This window comes from Mirounga leonina, unplaced genomic scaffold (genome assembly GCF_011800145.1).
Source record: "Mirounga leonina isolate KUSES-001 unplaced genomic scaffold, KU_Mleo_1.0 Mir_94, whole genome shotgun sequence".
Lineage (NCBI taxonomy): Eukaryota > Metazoa > Chordata > Mammalia > Carnivora > Phocidae > Mirounga > Mirounga leonina.
This window is the reverse complement of record NW_023270855.1, coordinates 2,883,940-2,911,296: the sequence shown is the minus strand read 5'-3', so window position 1 is coordinate 2,911,296 and position 27,357 is coordinate 2,883,940. Positions and strand designations below refer to the sequence as shown.

At 49.1% G+C, this 27,357-nt stretch overlaps 2 protein-coding genes across 3 annotated transcripts in view; both read right to left on the bottom strand.

Moving 5' to 3' along the window:
• RAB43 (RAB43, member RAS oncogene family) overlaps positions 1–13,321 on the bottom strand; it is a 53,704-nt gene extending 40,383 nt beyond the window's left edge. The window contains exon 1 of one of the 2 annotated variants that reach the window (XM_034997662.1): positions 12,981–13,321. In XM_034997662.1, coding sequence (XP_034853553.1) covers positions 12,981–13,184 — 204 coding nt within the window. In that variant the 5' untranslated portion in view covers positions 13,185–13,321. The remainder of the gene's footprint in view (positions 1–12,980) is intronic. The other variant, XM_034997663.1, reaches the window with a different exon arrangement.
• A 6,113-nt stretch (positions 13,322–19,434) lies between these two features.
• ISY1 (ISY1 splicing factor homolog) overlaps positions 19,435–27,357 on the bottom strand; it is a 25,140-nt gene continuing 17,217 nt past the window's right edge. The window contains exons 8-11 of the mRNA XM_034997661.1: positions 25,754–25,876; positions 24,615–24,736; positions 20,552–20,638; positions 19,435–20,177 (exon numbers count right to left, since the gene is read on the bottom strand). Coding sequence (XP_034853552.1) covers positions 20,070–20,177; positions 20,552–20,638; positions 24,615–24,736; positions 25,754–25,876 — 440 coding nt within the window. The 3' untranslated portion in view covers positions 19,435–20,069. The remainder of the gene's footprint in view (positions 20,178–20,551; positions 20,639–24,614; positions 24,737–25,753; positions 25,877–27,357) is intronic.

The following is a 27,357-nucleotide window of genomic DNA, read 5'->3' as shown; positions in this document are numbered from 1 at the left end:
TGAGGGAGAAAGGTGGAAAAACTTAAAAATCGACTAGACAGTAGATGCTATTTTATAGAAATACCATTTGACCCTTGAACAACATGGGGTCAGGAGCACCAACCCCCTGGGCAGTCAAAAATCTGTGTATACTTTTGACTCCCCAAAAACTTTACAAATAGCCTACTATTGATGGGAAGACTTGTAGATAACATAAACAGTCGATTAACACATATTTTTGTATATTATATGTATTATATACTGTATTCTTACAATAAAATAAGCTAGAGAAAATGTTATTAAGAAAGTCATAAGAAAATTTACAGAACTGTACTATAAAAAATCTGCACAGAGGTGCCTGGGTGGCTCAGTCGGTTGGGCGGCTGCCTTCAGCTCAGGTCATCATCCCAGGGTCCTGGGATCGAGCCCCGCATCAGGCTCCCTGCTCAGCAGAGAGCCTGCTTCTCCCTTTCCCTCTGCCTGCCGCTCTGCCTACTTGTGCTCTCTATCTCTCTGTCAAATTAAAAAAAAAAAAAAAATCTGCACAGAAGTGTACCCAGTTGTTCGAGGTTCAACTGTACTGATTTACTTAGGTGTGTTAAAAGCATTGTGCTTATTCTTATCAGGGAAATAAAAATCAAAACCACAATGAGATGTCACCACCTGTCACCTGTCAGAATGACTAAAATAAAAAAGACAAGAAATAGGAAGATTGGGGTGCCCGGGTGGCTCAGTTGGTTAAGCGTCTGCCTTTGGCTTGGGTCACGATCCCAGGGTCCTGGGATTGAACCCCACATCGGGCTGTCTGCTCAGAGGGGAGTCTGCTTCTCCCTCTCCCTCTGTCCCTCCCCCCTGCTCACTCTTTTTTTTTTTTTTTAAGATTTTATTTATTTATTTGACAGAGAGACACAGTGAAGAGAGGGAACACAAGCAAGGGGAGTGGGAGGGGGAGAAGCAGGCTTTCCCACCGAGCAGGGAGCCCGATGTGGGGCTCCATCCCAGGACCCTGGGATCATGACCTGAGCCGCAGACAGATGCCTAATAACTGAGCCACCCCAGGCACACCCCTGCCCCGCTCACTCTTTCTCTCTCTCTCAAATAAATAAATAAAATCTTAAAAAAAAATAAAAAAAGAAAGAAATAGGAAGTGTTAGTGAGGATGTGGAGAAAAAGAAAGCCTTGCACACACCACCGGTGGGAATGCAAACTGGTGCAGCCACTGTGGGAAAAAGTATGGAGGCGCCTCAAAAAATTAAAAATGGAAGTACCCTATGATCCAATAATCTGGTGGGTATTTACTCCTGGGTATTTACCCAAAGAAAATGAAAACACTAATTCTGAAAGATATATATACCCCTATGTTTACTGAAGCATTATTTACAATAGCTAAGACATGGAAGTAACCCAATCACCCAACCATAGAAGAATGGATAAAGACGATGTGGTAAATATATTCAATGGAATATTACTCAGCCATAAAAAAAGAATGAGACCTTTGCAACAACATGGACAGACCTAGAGGGTATAATGCTAAGTAAAATAAGTCCAACAGAGAAAGACAAATACCATATGGTTTCACTCATGTGGAATTTAAGAAACACAACAAATGAAAAAAAAGAAAACAAATGAGCAAACAAACGAAAAGAGACAAACAAACAAACAACCTTAGATACAGAGAATAAACTAGTGGCTGCCAGAGATAGGAGTAGGGATGGGTGAAATAGATAAAGGGGGTTAAGAGTACACTTATCACGAAGAGCACTGAACAATGTATAGAACTGTTGAATCATTATACTGTATACGTGAAACTAATATAACACTGTATGTTAACTACACTGGAGTTTAAAAAATAGAAAAAAAAATCATGCCCATTCTTAAAAATTGTATGTTGAGCTATGGGGTGATATATCATGTTATCTGCAACTTACTTTCAAATTAAAAAAAAGGTATATTACATATACAGAAAGACGAAGCAAACAGAGTAAAACAGAACAACTGCTGAATCTAGGTGGAGGATAGGTTTGGGGCTTATTGTGCTCTTCTTTCAGCTTTTCTATATGCTTGACAGTTTTCATAACAAAAAGTTGGGAAAAATAAGAGTATTAATAATATCTGCAGAATGAAAATATTACTGATATGAAAAAGAACGAACTGGAGATCTTGGAAACTAAAATTATAATTATCAAAATAAAACAAGAGATGGAATGAATGGTCAGAACAGATACAGCTGAGGGACGCCTGGGTGGCGCAGTTGGTTAAAGCGTCTGACTCTCGATTTTGGCTCAGGTCATGATCTTGGGATGGAGCCCTGGGTTGGGCGCTGCGCTCAGCATGAGCTTGAGTCTGTGCTCAGCACTGTGCTCAGAGTCTGCTTAAGAATCTCTCTCCCTCTCCCTCTGCCCCTCCCACTCATGCTCTCTCTCTCTCTAAAATAAGTAAATCTTAAAAAAAAAAAAAAAAAAGAACAGACACAGCTGAAAAGGAAATCAGTGTACTGGAAGGTGAAGCCCAGGGTTTGTCCAGAACACAGCACAATAGAGCACCATGCTGTTGAGATGGAGAAGATAAGAGATGTGAAGAACAGACCCTAAATTCCAGCTCCTGTACCATGCAAGCTCCAGAGGGGAGAATAGGAGCTAATCAAATACATTTTTAAAAATTCCTTAGACCTGGGGCGCCTGGGTGGCTCAGTTGGTTAAAAATTCCTTAGACCTTTAGGGGCGCCTGGGTGATGTAGTCGGTTAAGCATCTGACTCTTGGTTTTGCCTCAGGTCATGATCTCAGGGTCCTGAGATCGAGCCCCATGTCCGCTCCACGCTCAGCGTAGAGTCTGCCTGGGTTTCTCTCTCCCTCTTCCTTTGTTCCTTCCCCCACCATGCTTGCTTGCTCCTCTCTCTCTAAAATAAAGAAATAAATCTTAAAAAAAAAAATCCTTAGACCTTTAGAAATACAGGAATTTTCACTCTGGTTATACCTACTGAGTTCAGAGGAAGGTGAATGAAAAAATATCCCACAACCTAGGTACACTATGGTAAGATTTCAGAACATTAGAAATCAAGGGTCACTTGATTTCAAGAGTCACTTACAGATTCTTTCTGAAAGAATCACTTGAGGAACACTTCAAGCAAAATGCCAATGAACTAAAGCAATAAAAAAACAGTAAACCAAAAATAAATAAATAAAACTTGGAATTAAATAAATTAAAGGAATTAAAATAACTGTTGATGCAAAATGTCAAAAAAAAAAATCAATAATGATCTGGCCCTCGAATCCCAGATGATTTCAATGTGGAAACTGGGGGTGGGGAGGCAATGAGGAGGGAGGAAAAGTGTGCCAAGGTTCTTGTCCTCTTAGGGTCAAAGAAATAAATACTAATTCTAGACCACAGGTAGGAAAATATAAATTTGAATATGTATTTAACATTTAACAAGATGAATAGAGACAGGACATATGTATTTCCAAATTACTAAGAAGACGGCATGGGAGAGAGATCCAACAGAGGCCAAGACATACTTTGTGACGCAGAAAGTCAGTCACTGAACAGTGAGGGCAGAGAGCTTCATGTAGGTCATTCAACAACAACAGAGAGGGTGCAGTGCTAAGTGCGGGCACACAGCAGAGCTCACATGCCCTCCCGGGCCTGGGAACAAACACACGAGCAAGACGTGGGGTGGTAGTAAGTGCTAGGAAGAAAAAAACAAAGCAAGGCAATAAGACCAAAAACATTATGCTTGGTGAAGGAAGTCAGACACAGGAAAACCCACAATATTGTAGGTTTCCATTTATCTGGAATGTCTAGAACAGGCAACCCTATAGAGACAGAAAGTAGACAAGTGGTTGCCAGGGGTTATAGGGAGGTAGGAATGGGAATGACTGCTCAGGGGTAGCAGGTTTCTTTTGGGGCAATGCAAATATCTGAAAATTGATTGTGGTGATGGTTATACAACTCTGTGAGTATACAACACCACAGTGAACCGAACACTTTAAATGGGGAAGTTCTATGGTATACGGATTATATCTCAATAAAGACTTTTTTTAAGGAACTTGGTAGAGTGCTACTTTAGACAAAATTGTCAAGGGGGCACCTGGGCTATTCAGTCAGTTGAGCATCCGTCTGACTCTTAATTTCAGCTCAGGTCATGATCTCGGGGTTGTGGGATCGAGCCCCACCTCGGGTTCTGCCCTCAGCGCGGAGTCCGCTTGGGACTCTATTCTCCCTCTGCCTTTCCCCCCACTCACACTCTCACTCACTCTAAAATAAATTTAAAAAATCTTTTAAAAAATGACAGTCAAGTAAGGCCAACTCACGTAAAGCAAAACAATAATCTGCTGATGTATACATACATGTACACACACAGAGCAAACTGCCCCAAAACATCTTAACACACCACGGCCTTCCATCCATTATCACGCTCCTGCTCAGAGGCAGGGGAACCCCTGAGTGGCAAAAAGAAGAATCTAGCTGGGATTCTATAGTTTGGAGTCCTTTTAATACTTAATGAGTTTTTCACACTAGGCTTGAAAATACCAACCATGACTGTTTCACATCAAATTAGCCGAACTTCGCCAGTTAAATTTTAAGAGATTAGGCTTTTTAGCAAACTAGTCTACAAAAACTTTCCCCATCAACTTGCACTATGGTGACACTATTTCTCAAAAGTCATAAAATCAAACAAAACAAAACAGAACACAGAGTTCCTATAAGGTCTCCCGTTTTCACCTGACATTTATCTCCCCTCCCTGGCCAGGAGCCCTTAAGCTCCTGCATGAACCCAACCCTTCAAGCAGAGGTTTACTGATACCCTTTCCTGCTTAGAAGCCTCTCCCTTCTCTCTCTTTCTCTCCCTCCCTCTCTGTTCATTCAGCCAACACTTACCAAGGGCTTATTCTGGGGAAAAGAACCCAAAGAAAACCCTAGAGTCAGAGTTTACACTGAGGTATTTACCTTGTGATTTCAATAATAAAATAGATTTTTTTGGGCGCCTGGGTGGCTCAGTTGGTTAAGCGACTGCCTTCGGCTCAGGTCATGATCCTGGAGTCCCTGGATCGAGTCCCGCATCGGGCTCCCTGCTGAGCGGGGGGTCTGCTTCTCCCTCTGACCCTCTTCCCTCTTGTGCTCTCATTCTCTCTCTCAAATAAATAAAATCTTTAAAAAAATAAAATAAAATAAAATAAAATAGATTTTTTTCTATGTATTTCAAAGAATGTTCACATATTTTATAAAACCGATCTTTTTCTATGTAATTATCTATAATGTAAACACGGAAGATATTAACAATTGATAGCAAACTGAAGTTTATTCTGACAGCTAAATTCTACTTTTTTTATCATGAAATCATCTGCTATTTGTGTACCCATGAGAGTTAAAACCCAAGAATAAAAAAACAAGTTAAACAAACAAACAAAAAATCAAAGCTTTTCATTGGAAAATGTAAATGGAACATTTTTTATTTTTTTTTAGATTATTTCTTTACTTATTTATTTGAGAGAGAGCATGAGTTGGGGAAAGGGGCAAAGGGAGAAAGAGAATCTCAAGCAGACTCCCCACTGAGCATGGAGCCTGACCTGGGGCTCGATCTCACGACCCTGAGATCATGACCTGAGCCAAAATCAGGAGTTGGATGGTGGGGCACCTGGGTGGCTCAGTCGGTTAGGCGTCTGCCTTTGGCTCAGGTCATGATCCTGGGGTCCTGGAATTGAGTTCCACATCAAGCTCCCTGGTCCGCAGGGAGTCTGCTTCTCCCTCTGCCTCTGCCTCTCATAAATAAATAAATAAAATCTTAAAAAAAAAAAAAAAGAGTTGGATGCTTAACCAACTGAGCCACCCAGGTGCCCCAGAATATTTTTCATTTTAAAAATATCTAATTTTGGGGGCACCTGGGTGGCTCAGTCGGTTAAGCCACTGCCTTCGGCTCAGGTCATGATCCTAGGGTCCTGGGATCGAGCCCCACATTGGGCTCCCTGCTCAGCGGGGAGCCTGCTTCTCCCTCTCCCTCTGACTTCCTCTCTGACTACTTGTTCTCTCTCTCTCTCTGTCAAATAAATAAATATCTTTTAAAAATTAATTAATTAATTAATTAATTAATTTAAAAAATATCTAATTTTTATCTTTCTCTGGCATCAAAATGGCAGGAGTGGGGATTCCCTGACTGGAAATTATAGGATTTTTTTTTTTCAGTGAGTGATGGGATCCTTCAGTGATGAAATGTCCAACACCATCCACATCAGCTAACCTAACCCACTAACCATGAGCTGTGAGCTGGAAGCCAACCTTTCAGGCCTCTCGCATCAAGATGACCAGCATCCCCTTAAAAAGCAGTTGCCTCAAGAGATGACACACTCCAATGACCTGTTGCTGCCCAACACACACTGCAATTGCTGTCAGGGCCCTTGGGCAAGCCCCCTGGACTGACATGCACCAGAATTGTGACTCTATGGTTAGACCTCACTTTGGACCGAAGAACACTACCACTATGGAACACTCTCAAATATACCCCTGAAGGACCTGCCAGAAGGAAGAGCTGCAGGCTCTGAAGAACGTGAATAAGGATCGTCACAGCTGATCAAACATTGGGGAAATACGCACACAATTTCTCAAGGAGACGATTTTGAAAGGGGCAGCACCCATGGACACATCAGGTTCTAGGTTGCTATTTTTTTTTTTTTTACAAATTAGTCACATTCCTCCTTAGTCACACTCCAAATTCGGGACGGTGTCACCTCAAACACTGACGAACAGGTGCGAAAACCTCGAAGAACTCACAATGTTTACATACCTCATGTAGGACTAAGTTCCTGTTTTTCCAGTCCAAGAAAGGGAGGTTTACAAGGCAAAGGAGTACAAGTAAGATCAGAGGAGTCCATGTATGTCATGGGATAGATACAGAAGTTATTAATGAGCAATGGTTCTTGCTTATCAATTTATCACAGCAGGTTGGAGAGATCCTCTCTCTAACAGCACTAGCTCAGGTTCTGTTGCTCTATGTTCAACAGAACAGCATTTTGTAAGCCATTCTAGAAGATGGGCTTTTTCGTTTGTTCACACTAGCCATATGTACCAATTCACCCAATTCACCTGAATGAATAAGGATTTGTTTGTTTAACCAGCACCTGGCATTAGGATACTGATAACGGTACTGCTAATCAAAACACACAAAAAATGTAAAATATAAGTGATATATGACGGCCCAGATATTAAACTCATCCCAAACCTTTCCGTGCGTGTGTGGTGTTTGTGCGCATACTGCCAGTGGGAGAGGGCATAGCATAGCAGTGAGAATAAGCACCAGACCAGGAGCCAGAAGGCCAGGTTCTGTTCCGATCTGCCACATACAGGCCTTCATGTCCCACTCTGTAAGATGGTGGTCCTTCTCACAGGGTGACCTCAAGCAAACCCTGTGTGGGTAGGTGAGATAGGGATTCTTTCTGCAGCTCACTGATGGAGTAACAGATAGGTGAAGTGACTTGCACAAGGTCAGCTGGGCACCCAAGCTGAGAAGCCCCATGCCGCTCTCTCTCCCAGCTGATTTCCACACCAACGTCAGTCCCCATTTCCTAATGATCTGCAATGGGCCAGGTCCCTAAAGATAAGAGGTTTACAGGGAAGCAGATTAGAAGCAATGATGTCACATGCCCAAAGAACTACATGGCAAAGTCAAGATTTTAAGATGGTGCCTCGTGGGTCTAACACTGGCCCTCCTTCCACTGTCTTTCCACAACCCGCGCTACCTCAGGACTATTAGAAACCTCAGGAGGCAAGGCTTATTTTGCAACGGGATGGCTGTCATTGGCCTCAAGAACAGATTTCTCCAGACAACCAGCATGACCCAGAACTTCTTTCTAATCTAACAGTCCTTATGCTATTTCTGATCAAAACTGAAAAAGTCAAACCAATACGATCCAAATCAGAAAAGCACCTGATCCAAATAGCAAAATCAGACCCCTGATTGGAAGGACCAAAGATGCAAACTTTAAAAAGAAGGCAGTTCCTATTTCCCTGCCTGCCCCCTCTTTGGGAAGTGCCAGGAGCAGCTACAAAAACAAAGGTGACTTGTAGGGCCTAGGGAAGCTTGAGAGCCAAGGCCCAAGGGCATACACTTTACCTCTGTGAAGGAGAGATCTGGCAACATCCTCAATAAGGGGAGAGTGAACCCGACAGAGAGCTGAATAAAGGGGGTACAATTCGACAAGGCTAACCTCTGTGTGTGGACTTGAGGTCTGTGTCCCCAGCGATCTGCAAAACGAGTTTACATAACAGGCCTTTGTGTTGTCCCAGATAAGAGAGAGTAGAGGAGCAGTAAGAATGTTTTAAGGATTTAGAACCGGCTGATATTTCCTGGGGGATAGTGAGGTTGGGGGGCAGCGGGGGCGGGGAGCAAAGGGTGGGGGAAGGGTGAGTTAAGAAATCATCTGTCTGAGATAAGGAGGAAAATAGTAACAATGGCCATAATAATTTAAGTCCTCATATTTGTAATTCCTTGGTTTTATTCGCAATAGCACTCTCAGGATAGAAAAGAAACCAATAACACCAATTGCCTCTTCTTAGAGGGCATTGCGGGGTAGGAGGACAAAGGTGAAAGGGAGATTTTTTTTTTTTTTTTTTTTTTTTTACTGTCTGCCCTTTTACACCTTTGAAATTTGGTTTGGAAGATGCAGCCCCCCAGCCCCCCAGATTCGCTCTTGAAGTTCAACTTGCATAGCTAGAGCTGTGTGAATCCACATGGGGTGGGCACAGGAACCCATCACCCTATATGGAGCCTTACTAACCAGCACAGCAGGCTAGGTGAGCTGTTCAGAGCTGGCTAGATGTTCTGGTAGCAGACAAACATCCTGAAACTTGCTAGGGCTTCAACCCTTACTACTGAAAAATCTATAAAATGCCCAAGTCCACACTGTTTCTCAAAGTACAGTGGCTGCAACTGTCTTTTTACTAGATTCATTAACTTGCAGATTCCCAGGGTCATCATTTTGAACTCAGAGGGACTCAGACGGGTGGCAAGTGTAAAAATGAGCCCTGGGCTTAGGACCCAGGCAGACCCTGGGTTCAAGTCCTGGTTTTGCCCCTGATTTGTGTGTGGCCTTAGGCATGCTGGTCACTTCATTTATTTTGACCTCAGCTTCCCCTCTATTAATAAAAATCAATTCCCAGACATGTACTATGCACCATGCATATAACACTGTTGTAGGTGCGGGGACTCACAGGCCCACAAAGCAGACTAAATCCCTGCACTTTCAAGGAGCGGACAGACCTTGTACAGGAGGAGACCAACACATGAGGTCATTTCAAGTCCTGCTAAGTGCTATGAACTTACCCCTGAACTCACCCTGTAATGGGACAGAGGGTCCAGAAGGTCAGGGAAGGCCTCTCTCTGAAGAGGAGGCATTTGCAGTGGGAGCCAAATGAAGCAACAGGGGGATGTAGGGACATGCTGTGACAGGCAGGGGAACAGATACAAAGAGCCCAAGGCAGGCATGTCTGAAGGACAGAAAGGGCTATCGAGGCTAGAGAGCAGTGAGTGAGGGGCAGAGGGAAGGCAGTAAATCAGCCAAGGCAGACAGGGGCCCACCTCTTCAGGTGAGGAGTACGGATGTCATTCTGGTTGCAACAGGAAGTGACTACAGAAATAAAGGGGTTTAATTAGATCTGTGATGTTGCAAACTTTTTTATTTTTTTAGCAGCAGAACTTTTCAGCCAAATAAAAACAAGTGGAACCTCAATATAGAACTGGATAAAAGTGGTTCTGCTCTGGCTGGGTGAGAAGCTAGTTAAGGCCCTTCTGAACTTGTGGCCTCTTGGCCTTCCCCCTTTACCCTCACAGCACCCCCAAGCACTGGAGCTCAGAGGAGCTGGAAAAACACCAGGTGATCTATCTCTGGGCTCGTCAAGCTCTAACAAAAGCTGCAGAACAAGGAGAGGAGTTTTGGGGAATCATGCTGGATCCTTGCTCGGCCCCAGATAGCTCCTGGAAAGGTTTTAAACAAAATCCCTGATGTGGTCACACTTTCTGCAGGAACAATAACAATAAAATCTGGTTCGTCAAAGGTTCCAGTTAAAATCACACTGCTGAGGGCGCCTGGGTGGCTCAGTCGTTAAGCGTCTTGCCTTCGGCTCAGGTCATGATCCCAGGGTCCTGTGATCCAGCCCCACATCCGGCTCCCTGCTTGGCGGGAAGCCTGCTTCTCCCTCTCCCACTCCCCCCTGCTTGTGTTCCTCTCTCGATGTGTCTCTCTCTGTCAAATAAATACATAAAATCTTAAAAAAAAAAAAATCACACTGCTGAAACTATAGGGACAGAAAACAGATCCGTGACTGCCAGGGGCTGGGGTGAAGGGAGGACACTGACACAAAGGGACACAAGGGAACTTTGTGGGTTGCTGGAAGTATTCTATACTGTGATTGTGGTAGTGATTATGGGACTGTATACATTTCGTCAGAATTCACAGAACGGGGTGGCCCAGTCGTTGGGCGTCTGCCTTCGGCTCAGGTCATGATCCCAGGGTCCTGGGATCGAGCCCCGCATCGGGCTCCCTGCTTGGCGGGAAGCCTGCTTCTCCTTCTCCCACTCCCCCTGCTTGTGTTCCCTCTCTCGCTGTGTCTCTCTCTGCCAAATAAAGAAATAAAATCTTAAAAAAAAAAAAAAAAAGAATTCACAGAACGGTACACCTAAAATGGGTGAAGCTTAAGGAGTATAAATTTAACTCTAACAAACCTGAAGTTTTTTTAAAAAAAACCAAGGCACCTCCGAGGCATTTTATGGATGAGGAAACAGAATCAGAAAGCAAAAATGACTTGCTCCTGCTGAGTCAGTAGAGCCCCAAAACTGCTGTTGATGGACTGTCTCCCACCCACTGCTGCTCAGTTTCAATCCAAAGCCTCTTTAGCACCCTGAGCCCCAGGTTTCTCTGACTGCAAAACGAGGAGGTAGATAAATGCCAAAGACTTTCCCACTCCAGTCAGATTCTAAGAAGCAGTCTGGCATAGGGGAAAGCCCTCGATGCTCTGGAGTCAGAAACACTGGAAGAAAAATGCCCACTTCAGTCAGTTACTGGCTGTGCCCTGGGGCCAGCCTGTCCTATGCCAGTACAGGGTTAATAAGAACACATCTGCACATCGGCTGGCACACAACGGCCTCTCAAGAGGGTCAGCTGTTATAACTACCAAGGGGTTTTACCATCCCTACCCCGTGCTGATCCCAATCCCACCCGGCAGCCTCCTGAGAACAACGTGGAGATGACCATAAGGAACGGAAATCACGAACTGCCTGCCCCGCATTGCATAACCTGCGCTCGGGTACACAGCACACCCTGGGCTCCACTGGGGCACAGGCTGTTATCTTGCCAGGTCAACAGGAACACCCTGCCCCCTCCTTGACCACCGTCAGCACCCAGCCACCACAAACACTCGGGTGCAGGAGAAGGCCGACAGCTTGCAGGAACACCACTGCTATTTATGCCTATATTTTAGGCACTCCGCTTTCCCTCTGGCTGCTGGCATCATCACAGGGCACAAACTCATCCACAGACGCACTCCACCCATCCTACAGCCCTTCCCTCGCCACCTGTTCCAAAGGGGTGGTCCCAAATAATGACTCAAAGCTGCCTGCCACACCTTGCTCTTTTTTTTTTTTCCCATCCTAAGGAAACCAGAAACACACAGAAACCCAAAAGATTCTTTAAAACAAAACAAAACAAAACCCTTCAGGCAGGGAGTCTCTGCTTCCTGTGGCACATGAACTCTAGAGGCACTGTGGTCATGTAAAGTTTGTTGGCTTACTATTTCTCCATGGAGGGACAGGAGGTAGGCAACACCCAGAAATTATCCCAATTTTGCAGAAACAAAGAGCTAAGTACCCTGGCAAAAGGCAAACATGAGCAGGGCTACAGCAGCCCAGGGACGCAAAGCACCAGAGCATCAGGTCTCAAGGGACTCCAATACCCTGGCTCAACTTCTAGAAAACACAGAGATAACAGGAGATAACACTTGCCCTGTGCTGCCCCTGCCCAGTGCTCTTAAGAGCTGTCCTGCAGATCACGTGAACTGAAAACCATGAAAGAATGGAAAAGATTTCTGCACAGCTCAGTTAAGTTACTGAGCAAAAACAATGCTCTGCCCTAGCCACGGTCTCCTAACTCTGTTACGGAGGGCTGGTAGCCAGGTTAAGAAACTCTGATTCATTAATCACAAGTATTATTTATCAAACCATTGCCAGGACATTGTGGCAACTACATCCTGCTGTTTCTATTCAGAGTCATTGCCAAAGTTTGGTCCTCTCCCCCACCTTCCGGTATCTGTGAACTTTTCAGTTTCTATCAAACTCCAGCTGGGGGAGGGGACCCAGTGCTGGCCCTCGTCGAGTAAAGTTCCACCACCAGGTCCACAAAGAGACTGCAGGGAGGCGTGGCCAGGCCGGAAATTCTGACAAAAAGTTTTGGCCCTCCGGTCCTAGAAACAACTACTTCCTGATCCCTCCTAGTCGTGGGGGGGTGTAGTTTTCTGGCCGGGTTCCCCCCACCAGGGCAGAGCTGGGGGCTTCGATCGCGGTGGGGAAGGGTCAGGCCAGCCAGGCGGCCTTCTGTCCCCCGCACTCCGAGGCGCTCTGCTGCCTTCCACTGGCGAAGTTATTTTGGAGCAAAAGTGCCCCCAGGGTGTGTAAGCTCCGGCGGGCGGGGCCTCCTCCCCCGCACTACCCCCAAGACACACACACACACACACACACACACACACACACAACCCAAGGCCGGCGCTCTGAGGACTGAACCTGACCCAGACCCCAAGGCCTGGGCCTGCTCCGACAGGAGGAAGGGAAAGGGGGAATCGAAAGAGATTTGCCAGAATCCTCAGGACAATCCGGGGCGCTCGCTGCGGCCTGGGGCCGCCCCCGCTGAGGGAGCGCCTTCTAGGGGCCCCGGTCGACACCCGGTGCCCGTAGGAGCCCGGGCTGCGCGGCAGCCAGAGAGGGCCAGGCCACCCCCGCGCGGCGACCCCAGGCCGGGCCTCCCACCTTGACCCGCTTGCCCTGGATCTCCAGCGTCTTCATGGTGAAGTCGACGCCGATGGTGCTGCCCTGGCGCTCCGAGAAAGCGCCCGTCTTGAAGCGCTGCACCACGCACGTCTTTCCCACGCTCGCGTCGCCCACCAGCACCAGCTTGAACAGGAAATCGTACTGCTCGTCCGGGTCCCCCGCGCCCGGGCCCGGCCCCGCCATGGCCGCGCGGGAGCCGAAGGGCCGGCGCTCCGGACGCTGAGGGAAGCCTGAGCTCACGGAAGCCGCGGACCGCCTGGCGACGTGGAACCGCCGCAACACCTGAAGTAGGGGCGCAGCCGACAGCCGGCCCCGGCCCGGCTCCGCCCCGGCCCCGCCCCGGCAGCCCCCCCCGCCCCGCTCAGCCCGGGACTCGCCTAGTCCCGCCTCCGCAAAGCTCGCGGCCGGCCCTCTGCTCGTTCCGGGCCAGTCCGGCCCTCGCGCCCGGCCTCAGCCCCGCCCCAGCCCGACTCTACCCTCAGCACCTTGGGCCCGCCCCATCCCCGCTCTAACCTCAGCACTTCGCGGTGCAGACTCCGCCCTCAGCCACACCCCCGATCAGACTCTGCCCTCGGACCCGCCCCCAGCACCGCCCCGGCCAGACTCCGCCCCCAGCACCGCTCTCGGCCCCGCCCCCAGACCGACTTGCTGCCCTCGGCCCGGGGACTCTCCGCTTCTCAGCCCCGCCCCTGGGTCCGCCCACAACCCAACTCCGCCCACGGCACCGCCCCCAGCCCTCGCCGCGCCCCCCACCGCCACGGGCCAGGCTGCCTCAAGGGTGGAATGAGGAGCTGACTCAAGGGTACGGTGGAGTCTCTGGGTGGGCCTGCAGGCCTGGGGCCATTAGCCCAGCCCTTGTACCCAGAATGGCCTCCTCTAGAATGGATCACTGGGAAGGGGACAACCGCGGCAGAATCCCTCCAACAGGGGTTGGGAGAGGTGGTACCATCTTCCCACACAGAAGGGAAAGGCATAGCGGCCCACTACAAGGAACGAGAAGGCTTCAGTGAGGCCGGAAATTAAGCCGGCTACAAAACTGGGGTGAAGACCAGAATCCCGATGGGGAAAGGGACCTGAAGGCTGTGTCCTCAACGTGACCCCCCCTTTCAGGACTCTCAGGAGAAGGGATCTAGAGAGCCCATTTGGTGGATGGCAAGGCCAGAAGGAGGAGTTGGGAAATCACAACCCCCAAAGGCAGCCTAGCAGTGGTTGAAGCAGATGTCCAAATGGCTCAGGGTGGACTGGCTCAGTTGGGGTTATGGGTCCATTTGGGGGAACTGACCCAGCTAAACAGCACCAATGACTGGCCTGAGCAAAGGAACATGGAAGGTTTGTGGGGAATTCTGTGGAGGGTCAGACCAGCTTCTGCCAAGATAATCCATAAACCAAGGGTCCTTCGAGAAATGGAACCCACATAAGCTTGAAATAGGTAAAATGGAACCTCTCCCCACAAAGGGCTTCCCAACTACCCAGCTGGGAGGGAATTGAGAACACTCCTGCCCTCTTCAGACTCCAGTTCTACTTGGTTCAATAAATTTTATTAATGCCTACTATGGTTCAGGTACTATTCTAGGCCCTTGGAACACATCAGTGAACAAAGAAGACAAAAATCCATACCCTCCCCAGCAGAAAAGGGAAGAGGGCTTTCCCATAGCTTAAGGAGACCATAGAGGGCAAGTCCACCAGGATCCCTGACGAACCTTACCAGCCAAGTGGGGAAGAGACTGACTGGATGAGGAGGCAAAGACAGACCCATAGAGAAGATGGAGGAGCAATATGTTCTGGAACAGTGTGAACTCTTCTCCCATGGGAAGTACCCAACAGTGTTAGACAGGAACCCCCAAAGTGACAAGGAAAAGCAATTCTGGGAGCCCAGCTTTATTACATCAGATTGGGGGGGCAGGAAATAGTCTCCCATTCTGAGCTAGAAGGAGACAGAAGGACATGGGATGGAAGGCTTCCATAAGCTGGGCTTGGCTCTGGGGCATGTCAAAGCTCAGAACCCCAGAAAATAACATCTGTTCCAGCCCAGAGTGGCTCCTCACAGCCACTGGTAGAGAGAAGAAAGGAAAAGGTGAGCCCAGGGGCCAGGATGAGCCAAGACTCAGCTATTGGAAGCAAGGGGAGAGGAAGAGTGTAGACATTTGCAGGGTGGGGTGGACATGTGGCTGAATAACTGAATGGGCTTTTACATTCATCTTGACAGGCATTGGTTTAGGGTGGGATGGGGGCATGTTGGTCTGGCTATGGATTTTGCCAGAAAGCCCAGCTACCACTTGTCTTTGTAGGGTGATGGACATGTTCTGAAACTAGACTGTTGGAGCACTTGGGTGGCTCAGTTGGTTAAGCATCTGCCTTCAGCTCAGGTCATTATCTCAGGGTCCTGGGATCGAGCCCCTCGTCGGGCTTCCTGCTCAGCAGGGAGCCTGCTTCTCCCTCTGCCCCTCACCACCCCACACCCCCACCCCCCACTCTCTCCCTCAAACAAATAAATAAAATCTATTTTAAAAAATAAAATAAAACTAGACTGTCATGAGGGCTGCATGACTCAGGAAATTTATTAAAATCCTTAAATTGTACACTTACAATGGGTGGAGTTGATGGTGTGTAAATTATACTTCAATAAAGCTGTTAAAAAAATATCTGCATTTCCTCTCTTTTGGTGGTAAGTTTCTGAGTAGCACAGTGGCATTTTATCTGAAATTGAATTACGCCCATTTGAAACAGAGTGATTCAAATTCAAAACTGTTTATGATATCTCAATGCCCCAAGTTTGAAATAATGCATATCCCAAATTTTTAAAAATGTGTAAAGAATTTAACATTCTTGGGGCGCCTGGGTGGCTCAGTCAGTTAACCAGCTGCCTTTGGCTCAGGTGGTGATCCTGGGGTCCTGGGATCAAGCCCCAGGTCAGGCTCCCTGCTCAGTGAGGAGCCTGCTTCTCCCTCTGCCTCTGACCCTCCCCCCCACCATGCTCTTTCCCTCTCTCTCTCTCTCTCTCTCTCTCTCTCTCTCTCGCTCAGTCTCTCTCTCTCTCTCTCAAATAAATAAATAAAATCTTTTAAAAAAAAATTAACATTCTTAAAGCTAGCAGTGGGTGGGCTGAGTTTAAACTGTGTTTGTGCTGTTGCCACATGGGGGCACACCATCCCAGTTGATAAACTGAAGCATCTGCTGTAACCCCAACAGTCTGTGGATCAGAACTCGTGGTTAGAGGGACAAACGCCACCTTTCTTCCCCTTCCTTGGTTCCTCCCTCCGTTCCTTTCTTCCTTTCTTTTTTCATCTTTATTCTTTCTACTGTCACCATGATTAAAATATACAGCCTCTAACAATATCATCTGAGTTTTATTTGGCAGCGCCCAGACTTGGTGCTAAAAATGTGCCCCCATCAGACCCATCAGACACGAAGGTGAGAAAACTCTGTAAAGAACTGAAGACCAGACATCAACCATGATACCCTGCATTCTTAATATAGAAGAGTGCTTGCTACGCATTATTAGAATATAATGGTGCGATTGCAGACTTAGGTGCCCTGGGTGGGTGCTGGCTGAGAACTGGGAAGGCTCCCTCCCAGAGGCCAGCCCTCAGCCCACCTGAAGGCCAAAGAAATGCCAGCCATCCGACTCTCTCTTCACTCCCAGAACCCCAAAACATCATAAACACGGGTCAAATGAACCCTAGCCCTCCCTGCTTCTATTGATGGTACCCATTTCATGCTTGAGGCTCTACCTGAAAATGAGGGATCAAATGGCTCTCAGCACCCCTACTCCAACCTCTACCAACTCCATGCCACCTTCCACCTGGCACAGTGCCCCACCCGGGACTGCCCTGGCTTCCTCCCATCAGCTTCCAGTCCCCACTGTCACCCACCCCCACCAAATGGGCTTGCTGGAAGGGCTCTGATGAGGCCACTCCCTGGCTCAAACTTCAGTGATAAGCCCCAGACCCTCTGGAACACCCTGTTCCACCTTACTCCTCCAACATGATCTGTTCAACCCCCCCTCCTTTTCCCCAGACCCTCCAACTTGCCAGTTTTCACAGAATCCTCCATGGCGTAGCCAGAGAGACCGAAGGGGATCAGCCCTGCTCTCCCTGCCTGCCACTAGTCTCCCTGGGGACCCGTCTGCTCATTAGTCAAGTACTGCCTGCCCCGTTAGGGAAGGCCTGATGTACCCAGATGGGTTCCTGCAGTCACCGCCTCACAGTTCCTGTGAGCAGGGGCTGAGACACCCCCACACCATCCTGTCTTGGGGCTTTGGGAGGAGGCAGTGGGATGCTGATGTCTCTTCTCCAGTTCAGTTGTTAGCGGATGGGGTGGGGTGGAAGTGGGGCAGTCTGCGGCAACATAACCAGCATTTTGCTTCCCCGTGACAGGCTTGTCCCTCTCATCGCTGCACAAGGTATCCAGGGTCAGAGGAGAACGATGTTAATCTCTTCCTTGTTTATACATTGCTCAAGAGCAGGAACACAAGTGTCAGGGGGGCAGAGTGCAGGCAGAGGGAGGAAGGCCGGCCTGAGGCCTGGGTGGAGCTGGTCTGATGAATCTTAAAGCAAAACAAGAAGACTGATGTTTTACTCACAGGAAAACCAGTGAGGTGAGCAAAGGAGAGGGGAGTCTATGGAAATGGATCTATGGAAAGCCGCCTTTTTGGAAACTTTGGGCAGAGCCAAAGCTAATATAAACCATGAAACAGATTTTGTCAACAAACTCAAGCCTCCCAAGACTGGTTCCTTTGCCTCTGAGCAATGAACTGGCCCAAGGGAACCACATCCCCACTACTGGTGACACCTGCCAAGCCTATTCCTCTTCTGTTCAGGCCTGGAGTGGGAGCCCTGCAGAGACGTTCCCTCTGGGGCCCCTGGCAGGCAGGCAAGCAGTCAGGGCCTCCAGGACAGGAAGAAACCTGGGGTTGGGTCCATCTCTGCCAAGGACACCTGTAGGAGATGGTGCTGGGTGCTTTTCCACCAGCCTCGGTTTCCTCAGATGGGGGACGCTAATTCCTGTCCTGCCTGCGACCCGGCAAGCCACTGCAAGATCCCAGCTGGGAGAGGCTTTGTACACTGCAGGGATTCTAACACTGTCCCAGAGGTTAGAATCCTGGTAATTCCGCTGACTGAATGATGAAGACCTGGAGCCTGGGCCTTCCAGAGGGGCCACGCTCCAGGCACTTCCCATCACCTTTTCCAGGGAGAAGAAATGCCTGTGGTTTGAATTTCCTGCTGTCCTTGAATGCAGGGCAGCCCCCAAGCCTGCATGTGCCCCTTGGATGAAAAACCCCTAAGTGGGTGGTCTGAGCCGGGCCACCACACGCCCCCACAGAGGCTGTGATGAGGGTCCTCTCTTGCCTCTGCCCACACCGTGGCGCTGCCTGACCCTGGGACAAAGTCCTGGGCTTTAAAACAGGGAAACTGAGGCCAGGGGCCTAGGTCCCAGAGCTGAGCCTGGCCCTGCCCCTCCCCTAGGGGCTCCCAAAGCTGCAACCCCGCCTCCCCCCTGCTCCCTGCACACATTCACCCAGGGGCTCAGCTGAGGAGGGACCGCGCCAGCCCCTCCTTCAGGGAAGCCAGGATGCAAGGTGGCCCCACCCCAGTCACATCTCCTCTCCTCACCCTCTTGTCACCTTTCCCACGCGGCCACTCCCCACTCCCCACGCCAGCCGGCCTCCAGCTGCCCTGGCTCCTGCCTCCACATCCGGCTCCACACCGGCTGACCGGCTTCCTAAAGCAGGTCACACGCTGACCGGGTCACCCCCTTGCTTGGCTCTGCCCGGCTCCCTGCTGCCCTCAGGCTCCCTCGAGGGGCCCATCAGCGCTGTCCACGGCCTGGCCACGCTCTCCCCTGACACTCGCCACCCCCAGCCACACGGGGCTCTGCGTTCCCTGACCCGCCGCTCCCCTGACAGGCAGACCCCCAGACCCACCCGAAGAGCCCAGCTCCCCGCTGTGTCCTGGGCTTCTCCAAGCAGGGCCCCCTGTTGACACACAGTCCGAGATGGGGCCCGGCCCCAAAGGACAACCACCTGGTCCTGACGCTGACTCCCAGACGCTCCCAGGAGCCCTCCAGAGTCTGTGGAGCCCCCCACAAACACACATACACACAGCCCCAGAGACTGCTATGTCCCGTCTCTGCTGTCGGCTCCTGTTCTTCTGGAAAGAACAGACCCCGCCCAGAGGGCAGGCTTGGCCCCGACCGGTGCTTCCTGGGCATCCGCGTGTGCTCTGACCCAGGCCACTCGGGGCTGTGGTGAGGACAGCACCGCCCGCCCACCTCAGCTCTCAGCTCTGAGAGGGAGCCCGGGACGGGTCCCATCCCTCCCACACCCGGGCTGTGTGCTTCGGGCCCCTGTCCCCAGCGGTGACTCTGCACCTGGCATCCCGAGGCGACCGTCACCTCAGTATGGTTCCCAGGGAACAGGCTGTAGACATAGAGGTTGCCCTTTCATATAAAAAATCTTTAATAAAAATAGCTCTCTTCAGAACGAGTCATAAAACAGAAGTATCAAATTGAAATTCCTGCCACCTGGGCAGGAGGGAATGAGGCAGGCTGAGTGGGCCATGGAGAACTTGGGAGTAGTACCCGACCCAAAAGGAACAGCTCGGGCTGGCGGATGACACGTGGGACTGTGGGCCCAGGGTTGACACATTTTCTCATTTTTCAAGAGGAGGTAGCAATATGTCTTTTTAGGAAAAACTGCCATCTTTTTAATGGTAGTTATAAGTTGACTTCCCTCCCCAGCGAATGACAGTAGAAAGCTAAGTAAAACACAGGCAGCCTGTTTTACACACTCTAGATAAAAATAAATGGATTCCTACAATAGCAAACATTTGTACAAAAGTGACAGCTGAGGGTTCAGCACAGACAGCCTGCCGGGGAGGCACAGCAGCCCGTCCCTTCAGATCAGGAGAGGGGGTTAGAAAAGGTAGGAGAAGTAGCAGGAAGACTCGCAGCACGAGCCAGCCCATCTGCAATTCCAGGACAGCAGAGTCCAGTGGGCTCACCAAGGGCCAGCGGGGGATGACGGCCTCCTGGCAGATTTCCAGACCCCGAGCATGTCCCAGCTCAGCCCTAGTAGCCCAGAAGTCTTTTGGCCTCTTCGCTCTGGGCCTGCAGGGTCTCACTAGCATACTTCTGGAGGAGTTCCATCTTCTTCCTCCGCACAAGGGCCTCCTCAATCTGTGGATGGCAAGAAGAAAGGGCTCATGCTTTACTCCTCAGCGAGGCCCTCCCTGCCCTGCCAGAACCCAGCCAGGAGGGAGTTCCCGGGACCATCAAGGAGCCAAAACCCAGAGGCATCTCCCAGAGCCCCACTCTTCCCCACTGGAAGTGTGCGAACAACCGTGTCTCAGACAAGATCCTGCCTCCCCCGGATTCCACACCCTATTGTGAGCAGAGCGACCAGGCGCATGCGGTTGGGGTCAGAGCTGCCCTAAGGGATAGGAAGGACGAGGAAAACCCACTCCCCCACTCTGTGCAGTCTCCTTTAGAGGAGAGGCCCCTGGCGCTGGGGAAGCCCCACAAGCAAGGGCAGCTCCCTGCCTCTGTCCTACCTCTTGCTGGGATGGCACTGGGACGTGGGCGATGAACTTCTGCTGCCCGTCTTCACCTCCTTTCTCCTGGCTGCCTTCCTCGTCAGACTACAAATAGAACCACCAAAAAGTCAGTGAGCAGGAGCCCGTTAAACACAGGCGGGGACCACTACAAAAATGCACAACTATGCAGCTGTTTAAAAGGAAAAAACAAAAGGAATGAGGAAGTTCAGTGCTCAGAAAGACATGAAGACGCACCATTAACTATTTAAAAAGCAACAAAGCACTGTGTAAATTATGCCACCTTTTGTCTGAGGAAAGAAAATAAGAAAAGAAACTAGCGAGAGCCGTGAGAACCAGGTACATCTCTGCACCTAGAGAACTAGAGAACCTTTGTTGATCTTTATGTATTTTTGTGGCTTTTGAACCTTGTAAATGTTATCTATTTTGTTTAATTAAGATTTTTAAATGTATCACATACAGAAAAAAGATCAACTCAGAGTCTGCACATGAGTCAAAAGAGATTACTTATCACCTAAGGAAATACTGTGGCTTTGGAAACCTGAAGAGAGGACTCCTGTGAGGCGCTGGATGCCCCGCACCAACCTCTCGGCACACCCGCTGCCCAGTGGAGCCGGCTGGAGACCCTTCAGTGGAATGTCTCGGATGCTGCTGGTAGGAGTGCAAACCGGGCCCAGCACTTTGGGAAACAATTTAGCTGTTATCTACTGAAGCCCAGCACAAGCCTCCCCTATGACCTGATAATTCCACTCCTCCGTGTACACACAACATAAATGGCTGCCTATGAATAAGAAAGGCCACAGCAGCCTTATTTGGTATAGCCCCAAACTGGATGCTAAACAAACACCCACGATCATTAGACACCAAAGAGATGCATGATTCCACCAACTGACGTCAAGTTCAGAAGCAGGTAAGAGCTTAAGGGTTATGAGAGGTAAGAAGAGTAACACCCAGGAGGGCAGGAGCAAGCTTCTAGGGTGCTGGTCATGGTCACGTTCCATTGCTTCACCTGGTATCGGCTCCATGGAGTTGTTTGCCTTGTGAAAATGCACCGACCTGCCCACTTACCACTTGCATACTTCTCTCTATATGGACTACTACTCAGCAATAAAAAGGAATGAACTCTTGAATGCAACAACTCCGATGGATCTCAAGGGCATTGTGCTGAGTGTAGGGACCATCCCCAAAGGTGACATAAGGTATGATTTCACTTATGAAACATTCTCAAAATGACAGAATTACAGAGACAGAGAACAGACTGGAGTTTGCCAGGGTGAGGGATGGGGGAAGGAGGGAGGTGTGACTGTGAGGGAGCAGCGCATGGAGGGAACAGCTCCGTATCTTGATTGAAATGGAGGTTACAGGGGCACTTGGGTGGCGTAGTCAGTTAAGTAGCCAACTCCTGGTTTCAGCTCAGGTCATGCTCTCAGGGTCGTGGGATCAAGCCCCATGTCAGGCTCCATGCTGAGCGCAGAGTCTGCTTAAGACTCTCTCTCCCTCTGCCCCTCCCCACCACATGCACTCTCTCTAATAAAGAAATCTTTAAAAAAAGAAACAAACAGGGGCGCCTGGGTGGCTCAGTTGGTTAAGCGACTGCCTTCGGCTCAGGTCATGATCCTGGAGTCCCGGGATCGAGTCCCGCATCGGGCTCCCTGCTCGGCAGGGAGTCTGCTTCTCCCTCTGACCTTCCCCCTCTCATGTGCTCTCTCTCTCATTCTCTCTCTCTCAAATAAATAAATAAAATCTTAAAAAAAAAAAAAGAAACAAACAAACAAACAAACAAATGGTGGTTACACAAATCTACACATGATAAAAGACACTGAACTCTATACACTCATTACACCAATTCCGTTTCCTAGTGTGGATATTGTACTATAACTTTGGAAAATGTAACCATTGGGGAAAACTGGGTGAAGGATACACAGGAAGCTCTGTACTACCTTTACAGCTTCCTTTAAATTATTTCAAATTTTAAAAAAGACCCACAACCACCTCTGGTGGCTTGCCATTGCTCTCCGGATAAAGGCAAAGCCTCCTCCCGGTGGAGCTGGGGTGCTTGTCCTGCCTTGCCCCTCTCTCCCACCTCCTCTCCTCTCCCCACCAGCAGCCCACACTGTGCTTCAGCCACACTGGCCTGTCCTCTGTCCCTCACACTCCCACGGCGTCTCTCAGTACATGCTGCTCCCCTCTGCCTGGAACACTCTTCCCTCACCGCCTCTCACTTGGTTAACTTCTCCTGATCTTCCAGGCCTCAGCTGAATGGTCAATTCCCCAGGAAAGGCTTCACGGGCTCTCCCCACACCGTGTCACTATCTCTGTGACAGCCACTGTTTTCCATCGACTCTACCCACTGGGCTGTCTCCCCACTGACTTTAAGCTATAAGCAGAGCTTGTTTACTGCTGTGCCCCTGGCATGGGCCTGGCTCACAGTAGCCACTAATTAGGCAAACAGCTGCTGAAAGAGCAAATGAATATTTGCAGCTAAAGAAGACCTTCCTAGGTAAGGGTGCCTGGGTGGCTCAGTTGGTTAAGCATCTGACTCTCGATCTCAGCTCAGGTTTTCATCTCAGGGTCTTGAGTTCAAGCCCTCACTGGACTCCACTCAGGGGAAAAAAAAAGGAAGGAAGGAAGGGAGGGAGGGAGGGAGGGGGAGGGGAAGGGGAAGGGGAGGGGAAGGGGAGGGGTAGGGGAAGGGGAAGGGGAAGGAGAGGGGAGGGGAAGGGGAGGGGAAGGGGAGGGGAGGGGAGGGGAGGGGAGAGGAGAGGAGAGGAGAGGAGAGGAGAGGAGAGGAGAGGAGAGACGAGACGAGACGAGACGAGACGAGACGAGACGAGACGAGACGAGACGAGACCTTCCTAGGGCATGCGGCCAGCTTACTTCAAATGCTTCACTGTCCCCACTGCTCATCAGCCAGGCCTGCACAGGAACCTCAGGTCGGCTATATCCTGTGTGATGTTGACCAAGTCACTAACCTTCTCTGAGCCTGCTTCTTTACCACTGATATCACAGCAAGCTCCTCACACGGGACCTGACCTACCGCCCATGCACAAGTAATGCCCCTCCCCTTCTCAGCCCAGCAAATCCATTTTATTCTTTCTCGATGTGTCCAAGGAGTGAGGCCTGCATGGCAGGCCCCTCAGGAGAGCCTGAAGCTAGGAGGCTCTGCCAGAGAGGCAGGATCACAGCTCCACCTCAGCCATGACCTTCTCCATCAGTCCCTTGTCTGCTCTGGGCTGGTTTCTATCTCTACCATGGGGGTGTGGGGGTGTTAAGACTGCAGAAGAGCTACTGGCACTGCCATTTAAAAACAAACAAAAAAAGGAAATAATGAGACCTACTGCTGACACCTTGATCTCAGACTTCCAGCCTCTAGAACTCCGAGTAAATCCATTCCTGGTGTTTAAGCCAACCAATCTGTGGTACTTTGTAAAGTATAAGCAATAGATCTATAATTGAACCTGAAATCATGGTAATAATAAATAAATGAATACATAAATAAAGAGAAGCGATGGGGACAGGGGCTATAACTCATACGGCTTCAAATGTGTTTAGAAGTCGGAGAGCAGGGGCGCCTGGGTGGCTCAGTTGGTTGGGCGACTGCCTTCGGCTCAGGTCATGATCCTGGAGTCCCGGGATCGAGTCCCACATTGGGCTCCCTGCTGAGCGGGGGGTCTGCTTCTCCCTCTGACCCGCTTCCCTCTCGTGCTCTCTCTCATTCTCTCTCTCAAATAAATAAATAAAAATAAAATCTTTAAAAAAAAAAAAAAAGAAGTCGGAGAGCAGTATATTCAGGAGGTAAGTAATTCTGGGTGTAAAGCAGTTTACAAGGTGCTCTCACAGCCATTCCCTTCTGGAACCCTCCCTGGGATGCTGCGAGATGAGCCTCATGTCCATCTTCCAGGTCAGGAAGCGGAGTTCTCACCTGGAGACAGGGGCAGAGCCAGGCTTTGACCCTGACTGCTCACCAATGAGCTAAGCCTTCCTACCACTCCACCGATTCTCCCAAGGCCCAGCCTTTGTGGCTCGGAGCAGTGAGCACCGGGGCCCCCACTGCCCAGAGTACCTCCTCCTCGGTGACAGCATATATGTTGATCTCTTCCTCTTCTTCCTCCTCCTCCTCCTTTTCTCCTCTTGCCAGCCGGGCCTCTCGCTCTGCTTTCCACTTTTCCACCAATCCGGCCCTGACTGGAGAAACAGGTGCTGCTTAGTCAGGCCTCTGAATTAGTCAGGCAAGGCCAACATGTCCCCTCTGAAGAAGAGAGCCCTCCACTCTGCCCTGGCAGGCAGGAGTGGGATATGAGGGGTAGTCTGGTCATACCACAGCTCTAGGTGGAAGTCACAACAAGGCAGCTTTTTAGGGGACGTCCCCAGATCATCCCCAGTTTAGCAACCTGAGTAGCTTCCTGACATGCCCACATGACAAGGGAGACAGTAGTATATGCTGCTGGAAAAGGGCTCAGGCTCCTGACCACCTGCCCCCAGAGCCCTAGCTCAACACACCACCAGAAGATCAGCACTAACTATTCCTCACAGGGCCATCAGGAGGCTTCAGGACAGGGTCCATAAAATGCTCAGTACAAGGCTTGGCATGGAGGAAGCACTCAGAAAGAGCCACCCATCTTGCTCTACAGTGGTAACATATTGGCTGCGTTTAAAGCAGATCGTAAAGCCACTTAAGGGGCGCCTGGGTGGCTCAGTCGGTTAAGCGGCTGCCTTTGGCTCAGGTCATGATCCCAGGGTCCTGGGATCCAGGCCCGCACTGGACTCCCTGCTCAGTGGACAGCCTGCTTCTCCCTCTCCCTCTGCCTGCTTCTCTGCCTACTTGTGCTCTCTACCTCTCTGTTAAATAAATAAAATCTTTAAAAAAAAAAAAGAAAAGAAAAGCCACTTATATGGGCACCATTTCCTGATTTCAAGAAAGGCCAATGTTGGAAGGAATCCAGATAATAAACTCCCCATGGACGGGGAACAGGTCCGATGTTGCTCTTGGGCATCCTCCACATGCTGCTTCTAGCCCCACACAGCCCCGGACTGCATCACAGTTACGGAGGGTTAGGTCATTAGCAGCCAATGTCTTCTGAAGACCATCAGCAATAAAACAAACTCGCTTTTGGCACACAGCACTATGTAAAAACCCATTTTCAAAGGACAGAACAGAAACCAGATGCCATCTATAATGAAATAAATTGCTCATAGACCTACATTTCTTTTCATATTCCTGTTCCAAAGGCACGATGACACCGTCATCTTCATCGAGGTAACCATAGTATTCAAAATCGATTGCTTTCATGAGCTCGGCACGTGTCTTTCTTGGAGGAGGAAGAGCTAAAAGAAACCGCACCAACTTAGCTAAACATCCCACCACAATCACACTTGAGCCAGCATCCTATACAATGTTACACAGCCAGGGAGTGCGCTCAAGAAAACACCATAGGCCCTTTATAGGCCCTTCCTATACTAGCCACAGAATTACGTAAGTGGTACAACCCTTTTTTCAATCAGTTTTGAAACCTTCAACCCAATTAGTCTACTTAGAAGGCATTTATCCTAATTTAAAAAACAAAAACAAAAGCAGGCACAGAGATGTGCATTGTTTAGAGGGTCGTGAAAACCTGGAATAACCAGGGCTGTCAACTACAGGATGTGTGGGGAATAGGGTACCCTATGACCCCTCTATAGCCATTTCACAAGGTGTTTTGATAACACAGGAAATGTCATGAGGTTTAATTTAAAAAAAATATGATGAAAAATGTAAATATAGAGATAAGACAAAAGAAACTATAAACAAACCAAAAAGATAAATGAGAAAGTCCTGAAGAAAATATTTTCAAACTAAGGGTTACTATTCAGATTATTTAAGTAATTCTTGAAACTCAAAACGTAGGGGCACCTGCCTGGCTCAGTCAGTGGAGCATTGGACTCTTAATCTTGGGGTCATGAGTCTGAGCCCCACGATGGGTAGAGATTACTTAAAACTAAAATATCTTAAAAAAAAAAAAAAAAAAATCAAAAGGGAAATGACAACCCAACAGTTAGGTGAAAGAGTAAAAGCTGATCATTTCAGAAGAAAAAATTCATATGTATAAAAATTTCAATTAGTAATTGAATTCAGGGCACCTGGGTGGCTCAGTTGGTTAAGCAGCTGCCTTCTTCGGCTCAGGTCATGATCCCAGGGTCCTGGGATCTAGTCCCGCATCAGGCTCCCTGCTCAGCAGGGACGCCTGCTTCTCCCTCTCCTCTGCCTGCCGCTCCCCCTGCCTGTGTGCTCGCTCTCTCTGTCAAATAAATAAATAAAATCTTTAAAAAAAAAAAAAGTAATTGAATTCAATTATCAATTTCATTAGTAATCAGGGAAATAAAAAGTAAAAATAATATATTTTCTACCATCAGATCAGCAAAAATTTTATAACTACAGAAAACTAGAAATAGCTAAAGGTCTACCAATAGATGAATAGTTATATAAAGTAAATTCATATCCTATGCTTTAGTTCTTCACATCCACTCACAGAGTTCTAAGCAGAACGATGGGAGGACATCAATGCAGAGCACAACACAACAGGTATGGGAGGGCCACTGGGTCTTCGCAGGCCTCCACCTATCACCCTGACGCTGGTAATGGCGAGTCTGTCCACCCCTGCACCACTCTTGGTCCCTGTCCTGTGATGATGCTGGCTGCACCCAGCACCGGGTACAGGGCTAAAACCTGGCTGGCTCAGAACACTGCATCCCTCCCTGTCACAGGGACTGGTTTAAGGATTGAACTATGATCTGATCAAAGCCAAACAGCTTCAATTCTAGGAGTTTTG